The 17120-nt window shown below is 36.2% G+C and overlaps 1 protein-coding gene across 20 annotated transcripts in view; it reads left to right on the forward strand.

Annotated features, from left to right (window-relative positions):
* Nucleotides 1-17120, forward strand: part of PTPN13 (protein tyrosine phosphatase non-receptor type 13) — a 233843-nt gene that overhangs the window by 184110 nt on the left and 32613 nt on the right. For all 20 annotated transcript variants that reach the window (XM_032632180.1, XM_032632187.1, XM_032632176.1 and 17 more), the window contains 12 exons: nucleotides 430-592; nucleotides 1944-2158; nucleotides 2273-2371; nucleotides 3766-4133; nucleotides 5308-5488; nucleotides 6761-6922; nucleotides 7436-7607; nucleotides 7709-7919; nucleotides 11273-11343; nucleotides 13727-13788; nucleotides 16064-16157; nucleotides 16887-17024. In XM_032632180.1, coding sequence (XP_032488071.1) covers nucleotides 430-592; nucleotides 1944-2158; nucleotides 2273-2371; nucleotides 3766-4133; nucleotides 5308-5488; nucleotides 6761-6922; nucleotides 7436-7607; nucleotides 7709-7919; nucleotides 11273-11343; nucleotides 13727-13788; nucleotides 16064-16157; nucleotides 16887-17024 — 1936 coding nt within the window. The remainder of the gene's footprint in view (nucleotides 1-429; nucleotides 593-1943; nucleotides 2159-2272; nucleotides 2372-3765; nucleotides 4134-5307; nucleotides 5489-6760; nucleotides 6923-7435; nucleotides 7608-7708; nucleotides 7920-11272; nucleotides 11344-13726; nucleotides 13789-16063; nucleotides 16158-16886; nucleotides 17025-17120) is intronic.

The raw sequence follows: 17120 nt of genomic DNA on the forward strand, positions 1-17120 counted from the left end.
TAAACATGTACAAATATCTAGTGATTTTCACTTCTAGTTATTTCAGCCCAGAGGCTAAATTCACATTGGTCTAATACATTTTGAGTCAGGGAGTTTACCAAATCATTTATAAAGATCTTTATGTTATTAGGTTAGTGGTGATTTTATTTTAATACCTGAATTTTCTATAACATGTTTATATTATTTTTATAATAGAATTTTTTTCTTTCTAATCGTTTATCTTTTTATACAGTTTTCAAAACCTTGATTTTGAAATTTTCAGTCCCTTGCTTTTTCCCTCTATTTTTTTCTCCCTCTACTTGTATTTTGGTAGACCAGGTAGTTACTTAAAATGATTTTATACCATCAACTATACAAAGTCCTGAAAACTTACCTACTTTCTTATAAAACTTTCTTCTAAGTTAATGAAGTACTGTTCTATTTGTCCAGGTGGTTCATCTGTTGTTAGAAAAGGGACAGTCTCCAGCAGCCAAAGAACATGTCCCTGTAACCCCACAGTGTACCCTCTCAGATCCAGATGCCCAAAGTCAAGCCCCAGAAAAAATGATGAAGAAAATGACTCACATAAAAGACTACAGCTTTGTTACTGAAGGTCAGACCTTGGGAGACTGTCACCTCACATTAAACTTATTCCTGGATTTTTTAAAATGTGATTTTTACATGTTGGATCACAATTCATACCTGGGTCTCTATTTATTCTTGTCAAGTGTAAATAATAATCTGATGCAGCACTATACTAAATTAAAAAAAAAACAGACATGTTTGTAGCTGTTGAAGTCTGAAAGGCTTTGGATAATGAAATCATGCACAAAGCAAATTATGGTCATTTAATAGTGCCTTAAATAGTTGTCAAATTCTAAATAAAATTTGTACAGGAGAAAGATAAATAATTGCTGAGAATGGCTTCAAACCCATATGAAACCTTGACTCTTACATTTTTTATATTTCTGTTTAATTGTATGGACTTATGAAGCTAAGCCTGGGCAGAAATTCACTAACAGTTCCCAGATACTGGTTTTTCTTACAAACTTTGCTAGCCTTTGGACATACCACTAATTGGAATTAAAATAAGGAAATTAAGACTGATGTAGTAGTGAGTTTTTCATAAGGTTGAATGTGTTCATAATACGGAAGTGCCCTCTGAGTCCATCTGTCTTCCTTTTGAGGATATAAATGTCCTTTACTTTATAAATGGTGGTGGTGGTATTTGGTCATTGTTTTGTCTTTATTTTAAATTTTTCTTTGATTATACAAATGTTAGCAATTCTGAATTATTCTCCAAAATAAAAAGAAAATATTAGCCCAACCTATATATTTTTCCTGATTATGAAAATAAAATTAGTGTATCCACTTAATCTCACTGCCTTACGTTCTTTATTTCTTCCATTACTCTTTCTCTAAATATGTTTTTCGTGCTTTCCGGTTATTGTTCTTTTAATTTCTTCTGTTGATGAGAATTTTATCACAATGCTTTGCAGTTTTCTGGATTAAATTGTACCTCACCTAAATGTTAGACGGTCACCTCACTTGCCCTTAACCCTTCTCTATCATCTGTATTGCTCTTCTTACCATCTCTTTCCCATTGTATACCTGAATTTCTCTTATTCTTCTCCTTTCTTGTTTTTTTCCCTCTTTTTCTCTGTCATTGTACAGTTTTATAGAACATATGGAATTAAAACATAGTTTCATTTTCAGAACCCTTATTTCAGAACCCACTTTTCTGTTCAAACAGCATATTAGTTCATGCAGCTTAAGTTTTCTTAATAATAGAGAGTGTGAAATAGGATTTAAATATAGAATAAGCATACAATAATTGCATATAAAGCTGTAAATGTGGTGGTAATGGGCTTTTTAAAATGTATCTAAAAGTATATATGTTTATATGTTCATATGTATACACAGCCTGTTAAGAATATTTACTTTATTTTTTTTTTTTTCTCCAGAGAATACGTTTGAGGTGAAATTGTTTAAAAATAGCTCAGGCCTAGGGTTCAGTTTTTCTCGAGAAGATAATCTTATACCCGAGCAAATGAACATCAGCATAGTAAGGGTTAAAAAGCTTTTTCCGGGACAGCCAGCAGCAGAAAGTGGACAAATTGATGTGGGAGATGTTATCTTGAAAGTGAATGGAGCCTCTTTGAAAGGACTGTCTCAGCAGGTGAGCCCCCAGCATGTGGAGTGCAGCATTTTTAATGAGTTGCATTGGCCTTTCAGAATGATTTCATAATGCTGGTTTAACTGTATCTTCATTTCTCACTCATGGTACCCACAGGAAGTCATATCCGCTCTCAGGGGAACATCTCCAGAAGTATCCTTGCTTCTCTGTAGACCACCACCTGGTGTGCTACCAGAAATCGACCCTGCTCCTTTGGTGAGACTTAGGAAAAGTAATTTCTATATTTACAGAGTATCAATTGAATGATTAATTCAGTTGTAGTGGTTTCATCATAGTTTGATCTCCTGGGTTTCATCCTAGTTACTTCTTTAGATAGGAGTATTATCTTGTGTGGGTCTCATAATCTCTGAGTGTAATCTATGTTTGTAATATAAAGTAATTTAGTTCACTTTCTCTTCTCTCCCTTCCAATTCTAAGATTCTAGGATTCTAGGATTTTAGGAATTTATTTTCCAAACATAAATACAAAAAGACATAAAACAATGGCTACAAAAACCTTTTGTCCATTTCTTCACTGAATCAAATTTGGAAATGTAATCCTCATTCTGAGCTAGTTTAGATGAAAATGAGAATTATTTAAGATTTTTTGCCTTAACTTTTAATACTAGAAATCACATAGGCAGTATGTTTGTCCATTTCCTTTCTTATGTTAAGGAATAGCTAAAGGATCCAAAATCTATTTTGATGGTTATTTATACATTGCAGACTGATAGGTGGGAATCTATACATAGATGAATAATAATCTAATTGAAAAACAACCTCTGGCCTGTCTACTTAAAATAGTGCTCCGTTACCAATGAACATGATAACCTGTGTATGAAAGGCAGGAGTGTCTGGCCCCAGAAACTTTAACCCTTATATCCGGGAGAAGGAGGGAGTATTATAAGGACATTAACAGGAAAGTAACATTTCTGTAAGGTGCATTATAAATAGCATTTTAAGAGACTACATTGATTTTGGGAACCAGATAGGAAGAACTGAGTGGAAATTTCTTGAGTATGTAAATTGATATGATCTTTCTGGAAAGCAATCTGGAAATATTTAACAAGGCCTTTAAAAACATCTTACATGCTGAATATAGAAAATTCTATTTCTGTTACAGGAAATTACAAGGAAATAATGAGAAACTCAGGTGAAAATCTACATACAAAGAAGTTCTAGATTTCTATTTATAGTGAAAAGCTAGAAACAACTCTGTATCCAATAAAAGAATTCTGAAATAAATTAAAGCTATAGCCATCTGTAAGATTATTATATGGTTTATGCAGTTGTTTTCAAAGCATATTTAAGGATCTCAGAAGATACTCATGGTAGAAACCTAAATTTTGAAAGCAGGGTACGAAGTATGATATTAATATATACTGTAACTCTAATTATGAATGAAAGTACAAGTTGTACAATATTAACAGCTGTTACTTTTATATATGATTTTTTTCTCTAATGAGAGAAAAAATAACATTTTTTTGTTAGCAAAAAAATGAATATTTTAATAGGAAGTGCTTATGTTTAACACATTCATTTTCAACCAAATGAAAATATAAGTTAATATAAGTTGTCACACTCTGATCTCTTTGAATGTGTCCATTACAGACCCCACTGCACTCTCCAGCACAAGTACCTCCAAACAACAACAGTAAAGACCCTCTTCAGACAGCATGTGTGGAGCAAGGCACCAGCTCAGATGAAAATGAAATGTCTGACAAAAGCAAGAAACCATGCACGTCCCCATCCAGGAGAGACAGTTATAGTGACAGTAGTGGGAGTGGAGAAGACGACTTAGTGAAAGCTCCAGCAAAGATACCAAACATGAGCTGGAGTTCAGCTTTGCATCAGACTCTAAGCAACATGGTGTCACAGGCACAAAGTCAACACGACGCACTCATGAGTCAAGAAACTACCATTTGTACCATGTTTTACTATCCTCAGAAAACACCTAATAAACCAGAACTTGAGGACAGGTATTGTCAATATTATGTGTAGCCCTCAAAGCAGCTGGTTAGTGTTAGTAACAAGAGCAGCCACCTCCATTTCTCTAAGAATGAAATGTGTCTATCTGTGAACCTCACAATTGTTAGGCAGAAGGTGACTCTACTGGATATCTAGCTATTGTGTCTGACAGTTTTAGTTAGCACACTCTCTACCCATTTGACCTGAGCCTTGCTGCCCTTTTGAGCAGCATATTAACTAGTAATTAAGAAAGTTTTTTGTATTTCACCATCATTCATATTACTTACCAGAAGGAGAACAGACCTATTTTGATAGTGATGGGATAGAAGAGTAAGGAGTAGACATATAAAGGGAAGCGGTAGGGAGGAAGTGGGTAGAGTTTGCAAAAGGTAGGACATAAAAGAGTACTGAAGAGGGGGACAGAAGAAATGATCGAAAGCATAGAGGAATACAAAGGGAAAGACTACATCTATACCTATGAGAGTTATTCAGACATTTTATGGTTTAGCTACAACTTTGGGTATATTCAGGTCCAGCTATCTATATGTTCAAGTTTTTTTGTTGTTGTTTTTTTCCTATTGCGTCATCCAAAATAACTACAAGAATAAGACTTACTGTTTTCTTATTTCTTCCTTTTTGTTATGTTGAAACACACATTAGGCTTCTGATAACATTAGCTTCAGCTTTGAATTAACAACTAGGAGTCAAAAGTATACCTATTAGGGCTTCCCTGGTGGCGCAGTGGTTGAGAGTCCGCCTGCCAATGCAGGGGACGTGGGTTCGTGCCCCGGTCTGGGAAGATCCCACATGCCGCGGAGCGGCTGGGCCCGTGAGCCATGGCCGCTTGAGCCTGCGCGTCCAGAGCCTGTGCTCCGCAAGGGGAGAGGCCACAACAGTGAGAGGCCCGCATACCACAAAAAACAACAACAACAACAAAAAAGTATACCTATTTAACTTTTCATACTGATTTTTGCAGCTTAAAGAGGTAGATAGAGAATAAGAATCAGTAATGTTGGCATAGAACAGATGTGAAATAAATTCATAGTCCAGAATCAGACAAAAAGTAGCTTAGGATCTGAATAAAAAGCAAACATAAACATTTGTTGAGCATTTTCTGTTTGTGGCACAAACTTACTATATTGACATTGCAATGTGCTTGAAAATAGTCTTACTTTGTCTCTGTAGTAATCCTTCCCCTCGACCACCCGATGTAACTCCTGGGCAGAGTTGTCAATCTCAGTCAGAATCTGCTTCCAGTAATGCAATGGATAAATATCATAAATGTCACACTTCTGAGCCAACTAGACAGGAAAGCTTGACGTCTTTGAAAAATGACTTGGAAAACCACCTTGAAGACTTTGAACTGGTGAGTTACTTCCCTTGTATGAAGAAAATTCCATATTCTCTCAAGTAAAATGTAGTCCTCCACAGTTTCCCTTTAGGGAAAAGGCTGTGTTTTAGATTAGCCTCGTATCTATGTTCAGTAAATAGATAACATATCTGGCTGGTATGTTTCTCTGCTGAGAATTAGGGAAAAAGGCAAAAAGACCTGGGTATAAATCCTGACTCTACCACTGACTTGCTGTAGTTTGGCAGGTGCCTATGGACAAATTACTTAATCCTCTGAGTCTTAGTAGTTTTAGCTCTAAAATGAGACTAGTAACCTCATAGTATTGTGGTGAGGATTAAATGAAATAACATATGTAGAGCACCTAGCACAGTACCTGTTATTTCCCAAATTCTGTTGAGTTACCTGTTTAATTTTTAATCAAGTTTGAATGTAATTTTATTCTCCTCCACACTGTTTTATGGGTGCCTAAATGGAATCCTTTTCTTTACTAATAGCCCTAGAACTTCTAAAGCTACAAATTCAGTTTGGAAGCCAGCCAAATTTCCAAGAATAATATGCTTAACACTGATTCGAAATCACCCTTTTTCAATACTGTTTTTTTTTTTTTGTTACCTAAGTAATAAATATTTATTATAGGAAAATTAGAAAACAGATTAAAACCACCTATAATCTCACCACTCAAAAACCATAAACATTTTGGAGTTAATCTTTCCAGATACTTCATTTTCCTATAATTGCGTGTGTGTGTGTGTGTGTGTGTGTGTGTGTGTGTGTGTGTGTAGCATCTACATCTTCAACTTCATTCTCAGCAACAGAGTGAAAATAATCTTTGAACGATTTCCTTAGAAGTCTGTCATCATGCCTGTAAGCTGTAAGCAACCTTATCTCAATTGAAATCTTAAAAAAAAAAATTATACGACTAAATACCTCAAGTTGTGATATTTAGTCACCCAGACTTCATGTATTTACTCCAAAAAAACTTTCTTTTGTTGCTCTTGGCATGGGTGTTTGTCTCTGTTTGTTCTGAAAATACAAGAATTGAAGCATGAGTAAGTTCTGTCTCAGCTATCTCTAGACAAGCACATAATGTTGAATTTAAACTCAACTCTTACATGGGCAGGGAGGCATTTTCTAGAATTGGACATACCTGGCTTCTTCACTTGGGCAAGTTAAGTAACCTTTTAAGGTGTAGTGTCCTCCTGTGTTAATCAATGGAAATATTTGTCTTTCTCTTTGCCTTTACAGCAAAATAGACAACCTAAAAGAATCACTGTTTTCTTCCCTTAGGAGATGATAGAACTCCACATTACCCTAATTAAGTCGGAAAAAGGAAGCCTGGGTTTTACAGTAACCAAAGGCAATCAGAGTATTGGTTGTTATGTTCATGATGTCATTCAGGATCCAGCCAAAAGTGATGGAAGGCTAAGACCTGGGGACCGGCTTATAAAGGTGAGACATTTAAACAGATTCTATTTGTGCAAATGTGACCAAAGATCAATCCAGGACCGAAGAAGGAAAAGCAAGAAGGTTGAGTTAATATAATACTCTATCTATTTCACTGCTTGGTTTATGTTTTCCTTCTCTACCTCTTAAAAGTAAAGGCCTTTATATAGTAATAATTTGGAAAATGCTTAATCTCAGTTAAGGCATTAAACAAGCTATCTTGGGTCTCAGGAAGAGAAAGTTTCTTAAATTGCTATAAGAATAAATTTTCTGTATTAGCAAAGTAATGACATTTGTTAGGTATTTTACATTATTGTTTCATTTATAATTACTTGGTCATTGTGTTCATGATTTCCACAGTAGAGGGGATTACCAATAAACTAGAGACCGTTCTTTATTGTGAATCTCCTACTGGCTAAAATAAATTATATAAAAAGTTAGGGAAATTACTGTATTTTGTTGGCAACTTCTGTGTTCCAGTAATTGTAATCCTACTTTGCCCCATTCTCATTTTTATAGGTTAATGATACAGATGTTACAAAAATGACTCACACAGATGCAGTGAATCTACTCCGAGCTGCACCCAAGACAGTCAGATTAGTTCTTGGCCGAGTTCTAGAATTACCCAGGATGCTAATGCTGCCTGATTTGCTACCTGACATTACATTTACATGCAACAAAGAGGAGCTGGGTAATGCATATTCAAGCTTTGTGCAGTGTGATTTTTCTTGGCTAGATTAAGAGTAAGTACTGTTAAGACTAACGAAACAAATATTTTTCTGTTCCCTAAAGGTTTTTCCTTATCTGGAGGTCACGACAGCCTTCATCAAGTGGTATATGTTAGTGATATCAATCCAAGGTCAGTTGCAGCCACTGAGGGTAATCTCCAGCTCTTAGACATCATCCACTATGTGAACGGAGTCAGCACACAAGGAATGACTTTGGAAGAAGCTAAGAGAGCATTAGACATGTCACTGCCTTCAGTGGTGCTGAAAGCAACAAGGTACTCTGCAGTTATTCATGGATTTTGTTTGTGTGTGCACATGCATTTCAGGCCATTAAAAGATACTAGGTTTTCTTAAAGATATTCCTGAATTAGTAATTCACAGACTAAGTGAATGGGGGTTAGTAATTTATGTGTTTCCTTCATAGTAGTCAAATGTCTGTGCCAGTTTTCATGCCTCGCACCTGCATCCCACACTATCCAGCGCAATCCTCAAACAGGTCTCAGCAATCACTGTAGTAAAGCAAGGGCTGTGTGCTGATTGCCTTAGACCTAAATTAAGACCAGCCCTGTTGAGGAAAAGGGATAAGAATATATTGACTGGCCCAGGCCAGTCCTGGCTGATTCCCAGAGCTGGGACACGGTCAGTCCTACCTGAACGTCATGTCTACAACCAATGGGGCATAGACCATCACATTCACTATACCTCATGACAATTTCACGTTATAAAAAATGCTAATAGCAACTTTTCTTTCACTTAATAATGGAAATAAATTGAAAAAAATATGTATTATTTTCTCTTTTTTTAATGTTTTTATTTATTTGGCTGCATCGGGTCTTCATTGTGGCATGTGGGATCTTTTTGTTGCAGCACTCGTTGAGGTGCTTATTGCGGTGCATGGGCTCTTTGTTGCGGCGCCCAGGGTTCTCTAGTTGTGGCATGCGGGTTTTCTCTTCTCTAGTTGTGGTGCAGGCTCCAGGGTGTGTGAGCTCTGTAGTTTGCAGCAGGTGGGCTCTCTAGCTGAGGTGTGCGAGCTCGGTAGTTATGGCACAGGGGCTTAGTTGCTCCACGGCATGTGGGATCTTAGTTCCCCAACCAGTGATTGAACCCGTGTCACCTGCACTGGAAGGTGGATTCTTTACCACTGGACCACCAGGGAAGTCCCTATGTATTAGTTTCTTACTACTATTAAATTACTACAAATTCTTTGTCCTAAAATCAAGGTGTTGGCAAGCTCCCTTCCATAGGCTCCAGGAGAAAATCCATTTCCTTGCTTTTCCAACTTCTAGACGTTGCCCATATTCCTTGGTTCATAGCCCTTTGCCATCTTTAAAGCCAGCAATCACAGCACTCTCTGCTTTGGTCGTCACATCTTTCTGACTGACATTCCTACCTCTCTGTTTAACTTATAAGGACCCCTGTGATTACATTGGGCCCAGCCAGATAATCCAGAATAATCTCCTCATCTCTAGATCCTTAATTTACTCACATCTGCAAAATTCCTTTTGCCATGCAAGGTAACATATTCAAAGGTTCTGGGGATTATAATGCAGACATCTTTGGGGGGGGCATTACTCCGCCTGCCACATGTACATGAACCCGGGCTTTCTAGATTACAGTCTTAATGTTACATAAGAGAAAACTTCACATTTGTATCTGCGATACATGGTGAGTTTTATATAGTATGTCTTCCAAAATATAGAAACTGTTAATTAAATCATTTGATCATAAACCCATTTTTCCTTCTGAACCTTTAAGTTAGACTGTATACTTTTTCCCTTGAACATAACCCCTGACCGGTTTTCTTCAATATTTCTAAAAATTAGATTGGCATACAGTTATTTTCATAGGTGTACCTGAATGTTAATTAGTGGAGGAGGAGAGTGTTCAAACAACCTGGAAAATGTTTTTATGAAAACATTTCTGCTAACCATAGATCTAGATGAATTTTTTGCCTCCAAATCACTAGAGCAGCCCTTACCCTAGGTCTAAAATCAATTTCTTTTCTCCTTCTACTTTTATCTTTGCTGAAGTCACTAAAGATGCAGTAGTAGCAGTCATAGTTACCTTACCCTTCATTCTTTTTCCAGCTCTCTCTCCTCTGTTGTTTTATTTCTGCCCTCTTTTAAGTCCACGGGGGGGGGCTTTCCTCGTGGCACAGCGGTTAAGAATCTGCCTGCCAACACAGGGGACACGGGCTCGAGCCCTGGTCTGGGAAGGTCCCACATGCCGTGGAGCAACTGAGCCCACTAGCCACAATTACTGAGCCTGTGCTCTAGAGCCCGCAGGCCACAACTGCTGAGCCCATGTGCCGCAACTACCAAAGTCTGCGTGCCTAGAGCCCGTGCTCCGCAACGAGAGAAACCACCGCAATGAGAAGCCCGCGCACTGCAAGGAAGAGTAGCCCCCACTCACCGCAATTAGAGAAAGCCCACGCGCAGCAACAAAGACCTAATGCAGCCAAAAATAAAATAAATAAATTTATTTAAAAATTAAAGAAATAATAAAGTCTACAGGGTAACAGTAATGGAGGTTTGTATACTTGTGGTAATTATTTGTCAAGAGCTGTAAAGTGTCTGTAATTTTACCCTATTTGCAAACTAATAAACTAGCCAGTTATTGTTTTATGAATGCTGGTAGAAGATATGAAACTCCTGTATCGGAAACAAAAAACCTTATTACTAAAGGCACAGCAAGCAGCATGTGCATGGTATTGGTGTCGGTTCCCATGTCCTCCAAGTCCCATGGAGATGACATATGTGGGCCCAGTGGGTTTCTGTACATGCAGTGGGTTATAGTACAGGAGAAGAGTACTGTAAGAAGAGCCAGGGAACCCACCACTTTATGACAGCCTGTAAGAAAGCTTGCATTTTGTTTGGGTAGAGAGATTACATAATTCCTCAAGCTTGCTCACCGTGAACATAGCCTTGAGAATTGGCCCAGATAAAAAGTGGTTAGAGCCTTTGCATTTCTGAGGTACCCAGCAAGAACATACAGGGATGCTTAGGACCCATGGCTGATTGCCTCTCCCAACACTGTATACCTTAGGCAACCTCCCTTTTCTTTCAAGTATTAGCAACAATAAAATCACATTCTAATACTCTTCCAAGGTGCCGTCTCTTGACTGTTTTTCATGTTGGGTTGTACTATTCTTATAGTGCTTTGAATATATGTATTTTGTCTAGATTATCACTTAAAGTAATTCCAAAGAAAAACACATACCAGGGGCTTTAGATAGGCAAAACTTAGTGATCTGTGACTTCTGAGTGTAGTTATCTTTGAACTATCACCTGAGTGACAGTGAACTAAGTTATTAGATCATGAATATTACCAGTGTTTTAAATGAGAGGGGAAATATGGTGATGTATTGAACTGAAACCCAAGAAAGATTATGTAAAGAAGTGATTCTTAATCTTTTTTCAGTCAAGAATGTCTCCCTCAACCATGTATAGATGAACCCTGATAAAATTTTGTCTGCAGCTTCAGGAAGTACCTAGACCCCCTGAAGCCCATCTAAAATAAAGCTCCTGAGGCTAAATAGTTAACAGATGGCTTGAAGGATATTTAAACAAACATCTTAAATAATTTGCAATTGCGTTTTGTTTTGTTTTGTTTTTTGTAAACAACACAGAAATGGTCATCCAGTGGTTCCCAGTTCTAAGACGTCTGCTGTTTCAGCTCCAAAGTCAGCCAAAGCCAATGGTAAGGATATAGCCATTTTATGACAGCAAGTAGTTATAGAGAGGTAACTATTTTTTTCCCCAAAAGCAAGTTTGGATACTATCACCAAAATGTTTTTATTGCCCTTCCAGACTGTTTTGCAGGATCTGAGTGAAAAAATTACACTTAAATAAAAGCATCTCTAATATTCTGTGCATAATAGGAAAGAGTAGAGCAGCATGGCATTTAAAGCCAGATAGAACTGAGTTTACAAGTCCTGTGTAACCTTAGCAAGTTACTTGATCTGTATCTAAGCCTCTATTTTCTACCAGTAAAATAAGAACATTAATAGTATCTATCTGTTAAGGTTATAATGAGACATAAATACAATAATATACTTACCACAATGATTGTCACATAATAATTTATTCAGACAGTTACTAAATTTCTTCTCTATACCAGGCAGTGTTCTGGGCATTGTGAATATAGCAATGAGTAAACAAAGTATCTGTCTTATATTCTAGCATAGTAATAGAAATTGTAATCTTAATAGTTGTGGCAGCAAACATTAATTTAATGCTTTTTCTGGACTAAGCATTCTTCTAGGTGCTTAAATCCTCACAGCAACCCTGTGAGACTAGTATTACTATTATCCTCCTTTTGTAGAAGGGGAAACCAAGGCACAGAAAAGTTTGATAACTTGCCCAAGCTACAGGGTTAATAGTCAAGCCAGAATTTAAACCTAGGATGTCTGACTCCACGCTCTCATTTACATAATCGGGCTCAGTAAATGTAGCTTTTATTGATAGTATTCATATAAGAATGTTAGGTACAGGGGAATGTGGTTGAACTTAAAGAGTATTTGAAATGTAAATCCAGTACTTCTTAGTACTTCTTATATAACTAAACTTTTAGGTTATCAGGCAGTAGTATCTAAATACCAAAATAGCTAAAAGAAATCTGCCAATTGCGGTTGTAGTTTGATTATCTTTGTCTCTGTTGTTATCTGAATGCCATAGGGGTCCTTCTTGCTGCTTTCTAATAGTTCTGGTTCACATTAGAGTCAAACTACCTCACAGAACAGTCAGGAGAGCATTTTTCTAGTGACCTCTGAGAACACTCCTGTTTGTAACTTTCAAGGCAGAGGAGGGTAGCTGTGCCCTGCCACCTTGTAGAAACTGCCTAGTAATCTGTCTTTATGGGATTCTCAGGCCTAATTTCTTTATGAATTCTGAAAATCACATAGTGTCAGTTATAGGAACTCTCTTGTAGTGATGAAAATGTAAAATGGTACAACCATTTTGGAAAACAGTTTGACAGTTTCTTAAAAATTTAAACATATGCCCACCATATGATCCAGCCGTTCCACTCCTGTTTGTTTACTAAAGAGAAAACAAAGCATATATTCATACACAAAAACTTGTACAGGAATTTTTTAGCAGCCTTCTTTGTAATAACCAAAATCTGAAACCACTCAAATGTCTAAAATCTGTTGAATGAATAACCATTTGTAATATATCCAAGCAACAGAATACTACTCAGCAATAAAAATGAACAGATTGTTGATACATGCGACAACATAATTAAAATAAAATAGGTATGCTGAATGAAAGAAACCAGACAAAAAAAAGGAATCCATATTGTATTATTCAATTTATACAAGATTGTAAAAAGTGCAAATTAATCTATAGCGACAAAGGAGATCAGTGGTTGCTTGGGGACAGAGGAGGAGAGGGGGACAGAGGGGTAGAGAGTAACGGGGAACAGGTGGGAGAGATTACAAATAATAAACTATTGTGCTTTATACTATTCCAGTATGATTCTTTTGAACCAGTGGTTCATTTTTGGTATACTTTTTAATTATTTTTCCTGGTAGTTTAATAAGGTATCTCCTGGAAATAATGAATCTAATTTTTAACTGTAGGGGAAACAATATCATTTTTAATATACGTATTGAATTTTTGTGCTGATGTCTAAGAGTTAAAATCCACATTTGGTTTATAAATATACTAAAAGTCCTTTCCAGTTGTATCCATACTTATTTTTCTGTGTTAAATTGATAGTCTTTGTGAAATGAGATAAAGGACCTGCTATCTTTCCAGTGACTATATAGTTCAGCACCTGTAATGTCTCTTCCATTTAGTTGGGAAAATCTATATTTAGTGTCTCACACTAGAAACATTTAGCCCAAACTGAGCTTTTATGCAAACTATTTTCTTTTAAGAAATTGGCTTTGTCCTTGGAATAAACCCTTCTCTAATATTTGATTCCATTTAGTTGATTTTAAGTCACTTTGTGATATGACCTCTCTTAGTGTATTAATAAAAATAAGAACATGCACAGAAATATGGGTTTTCTTTCACTATTCTGTTGTCCCTAATGTGGTTCTGAGTGGCTCATCCTTTTCTTTCTCTTCTTCCTTCAGGTCATCACATTGTGGAGCCTTGTGGCAAACCGGCACTCACACCTAATAACTCATTCTCCGAGGTAAGTGAAAAGCCACCTTCTCTGTGTCCTACTTCCTTATCTAAATAAGTAGCTTGTTTGTATTTTGAACCAAACTGATTTCATATTTAAATATTTGCCTTTTTTAGACACATGTATTGATTTTTAGATACATGTACTTAGTGAACTAATAGGACTTACTAAGTAACACACAATGAAAAGCCCCCACACAAGTAACCCTACATCATCGGGCACACATTCAGCTCTTAAATAGGCTGATTACTTATATAGATAGCTTTAGTGCTGGGATTTTTTTATTAATATGCACAATTCTTTTGGTTGTCTCTTAAATACCCAGAAGAGAAAAATGTAATTAAGAGTGGGTTAACATTGACCAGCAGTGACTCTCAGATGACAGAGCTCTGCTACTAGTGAGGCAAAACTGTAGTGGCAAAAGAAATAGGCTTACTTGCTTTTTTAAAGACATAGAAAATGCTTTACTACATAATAAAATGAAAGAACCTAAATCATTTAAGATTATCACAGGGAAATCTGGAGGTGTTTTAACAAAAATATTTTAATACATAACTAAATTCCACTTTCAAGCTCTTTATTTAAGGCTCCATTTATACCCATTTGTTTGGCTAACATTTCTTTTTACTTTCTGGCATGTAATATACACAGCTTCCAGCTGGATCTTCATTTCATGGAACTGTTTTATCTCACACGTATCTCATGCAATCTGTTCTGAACCTCACTACTCAAATATCTTTCCATGTAAAATCCAGAGCTGAGACATTTTCCTCCTAGTAATCTGAAAATCTTATCAGCGCAACAAGATTTCTGGAATTAGAACTTTTGTTATTCGTGATTGTAAACATTTTTTGTTGGAGTTAAAATCTTCCAGGAAGTCTCCTAAATGATATTCTGTCCTTGAATACTAATGTCTGTACTATGAATTTCTCATGAAGAGTGGAATTTTACAATCCAGTGAAATTTTTTGACATTATGTAACCATTACTTATGAAGAGATAATTTCATTGCATCTACTATCTCTACCTTTTATCTTTTATTTTCTTAACATCTTAATTGGAGTATAACTACTTTACAGTGGTGTGTTAGTTTCTGCTTTATAACAAAGTGAATCAGTTATACATATACATATATCCCTATATCTCTTCCCTCTTGCATCTCCCTCCCTCCCACCCTCCCTATCCCACCCTTCTAGGCGGTCACAAAGCACCAAGCTGATCTCCCTGTCCTATGCGGCTGCTTCCCACTAGCTATCTATTTTACGTTTGGTAGTGTATATATGTCCATGCCACTCTCTCACTTTGTCCCATCTTACCCTTCCCCCTCCCTGTATTCTCAAGTCCATTATCTATTAGGTCTGCATCTTTATTCCCATCTTGCGCCTAGGTTCTTCATGACCTTTTTTTTTGTTGTTTTTTAGATTCCATATATATGTGTTGGCATACGGTATTTGTTTTTCTCTTTCTGACTTCACTCTGTATGACAGACTCTAGGTCTACCTTTTATCTTAATAAAAAAAGTAAAATCTTTAAAGCAAACCACACTTTATTTGTATAAAATTATTTTAATTTATTCTAATCATTTAATATTGCATTTTGCCCTAATCATCTTTCTTTTAATAGGCTACGTGCCATGAAGTGCTTCACAATTAACCATTGAATTTAAAAGTTACATTCCATTTAATTAGTACTTTATAATTATGAATCCATTGCTATTTTCCTTAAATTGAGATGAGCTTTAGACTAGATTTGAAAATCTTTATAGCCAACAGTTGATCAGATTGCTAAACTGAAGACTATGTCCATGTAACAACTTCACAAATACTTAAAAGATTGACTTTTTTTTCATTTCCCTGAACTTCTTAGTAGGCCCATTTAACTTTTCGAAAAAGTTCTATGGAAGACAGATCCCATAGAATATGCCTTAAAAAGAGATTTCTGCAGTCAAATAAATTTAGGAAATACTACATAATACATTTCTCTTTTGACAACTCAAAATTTATATTAGTAAGCATTGTGAGAATTCTTGGAATAAAAATATTGATTTAATGTTGCTTAATCTAGTGTTTCCAGGCATATCTGATGATGGAAAGTCCCATACCCTTTGCATATTTCATTGCACTGGTATCTCCTAGAAGCACTGATCCAAGGTGGGGAGATATAAAAAGGATTTTGTACCGAGAAAGAAGGGGAGAAGGACATGGAGGGACGGTGTGCAGTCCCTCCCTAATCCTGGATGTTAGTAAAATAGAAAACTAATGATTTGCTTTGGTTTTATACTTTAGGTTAATGGGGAAGAAATAATTGAAATTTTGTACCCTGAAAGAAAATGTTCTACTTATCAGATGAAGGAATCAGCAGACCTGATTCTATCCAAAGGTAGTTTCCCAAAACGAGTCATCCAGTTACTCTAAATGCCCTAATAATTCAAGTAATAAAGAAATGTTGGCAGCCTTTCTTATTTGCCTTACATGTTCCTGTAGCTTTAAAAGGAAAGATTATTGTTCAGAGAAAAAAAAGAACAGCGTAAAATTAACATTAGCTGCACTACTGTACAAATGTCCAGTATTCATTCTCATCTCTAAGATTAAAATGATTTTTAAATGATTGAAGAGATAGCAGTTTTGTTTGATAATTGTTTCTTGTATTTTTTTGAAGCAGCAATTCACTGGCTACCTAATAACTGAGACATTTTTTCTTGGGATTGTTTGGGCTGCCCTATTATATCCTTAATCTTTGTAACATAACTTCTTTGGTTGAAATTTCTTTAGTTTCTTTTATAAATTAACAATTTGGGATTAAGTTAGGGAAATAAACATTAAATTATTAATGTCCTTTGAAAAGGTGTATCACAGAGATTGATTTTTGTTTATTCAGTTGCATTTGTGTGGTCTTTTGTCATAACAGCCAAAGTAGTTCTAGAACTGAAAATGCCTGGGTCCCATTAGTGTAAACCACTTTTCCTGTCATGGCTGCTTTTTCAAAGTGGATGCTTAAAATTTGAAAGACCTGGCATATTATCTGGCATATATTATACCTGGCACATTGTCTCTTTCTCATACCAATATTTTTTAAAGTAAAATCCCATGTAAATTACTGTTTTTCAAGAATCTGATGTACAAGAAGATGATATTTATGATGATCCTCAAGAAGCTGAAGTTATCCAGTCTCTGCTGGATGTTGTGGATGAGGAAGCTCAGAATCTTTTAAACCAAAATAATGCAGCACGAGATGCCTGTGCTCCAGGTAGATGAACCAGAATGAGTAAGTTGGTACACGGAACGAGTACAGGAAGGCCTCTACAGAGCATTTTAATTCCTCTTGGCCTATTTCTTTCTTTCC

This window comes from Phocoena sinus, chromosome 5, assembly GCF_008692025.1.
Source record: "Phocoena sinus isolate mPhoSin1 chromosome 5, mPhoSin1.pri, whole genome shotgun sequence".
In the NCBI taxonomy this organism is placed as follows: Eukaryota; Metazoa; Chordata; class Mammalia; order Artiodactyla; family Phocoenidae; genus Phocoena; species Phocoena sinus.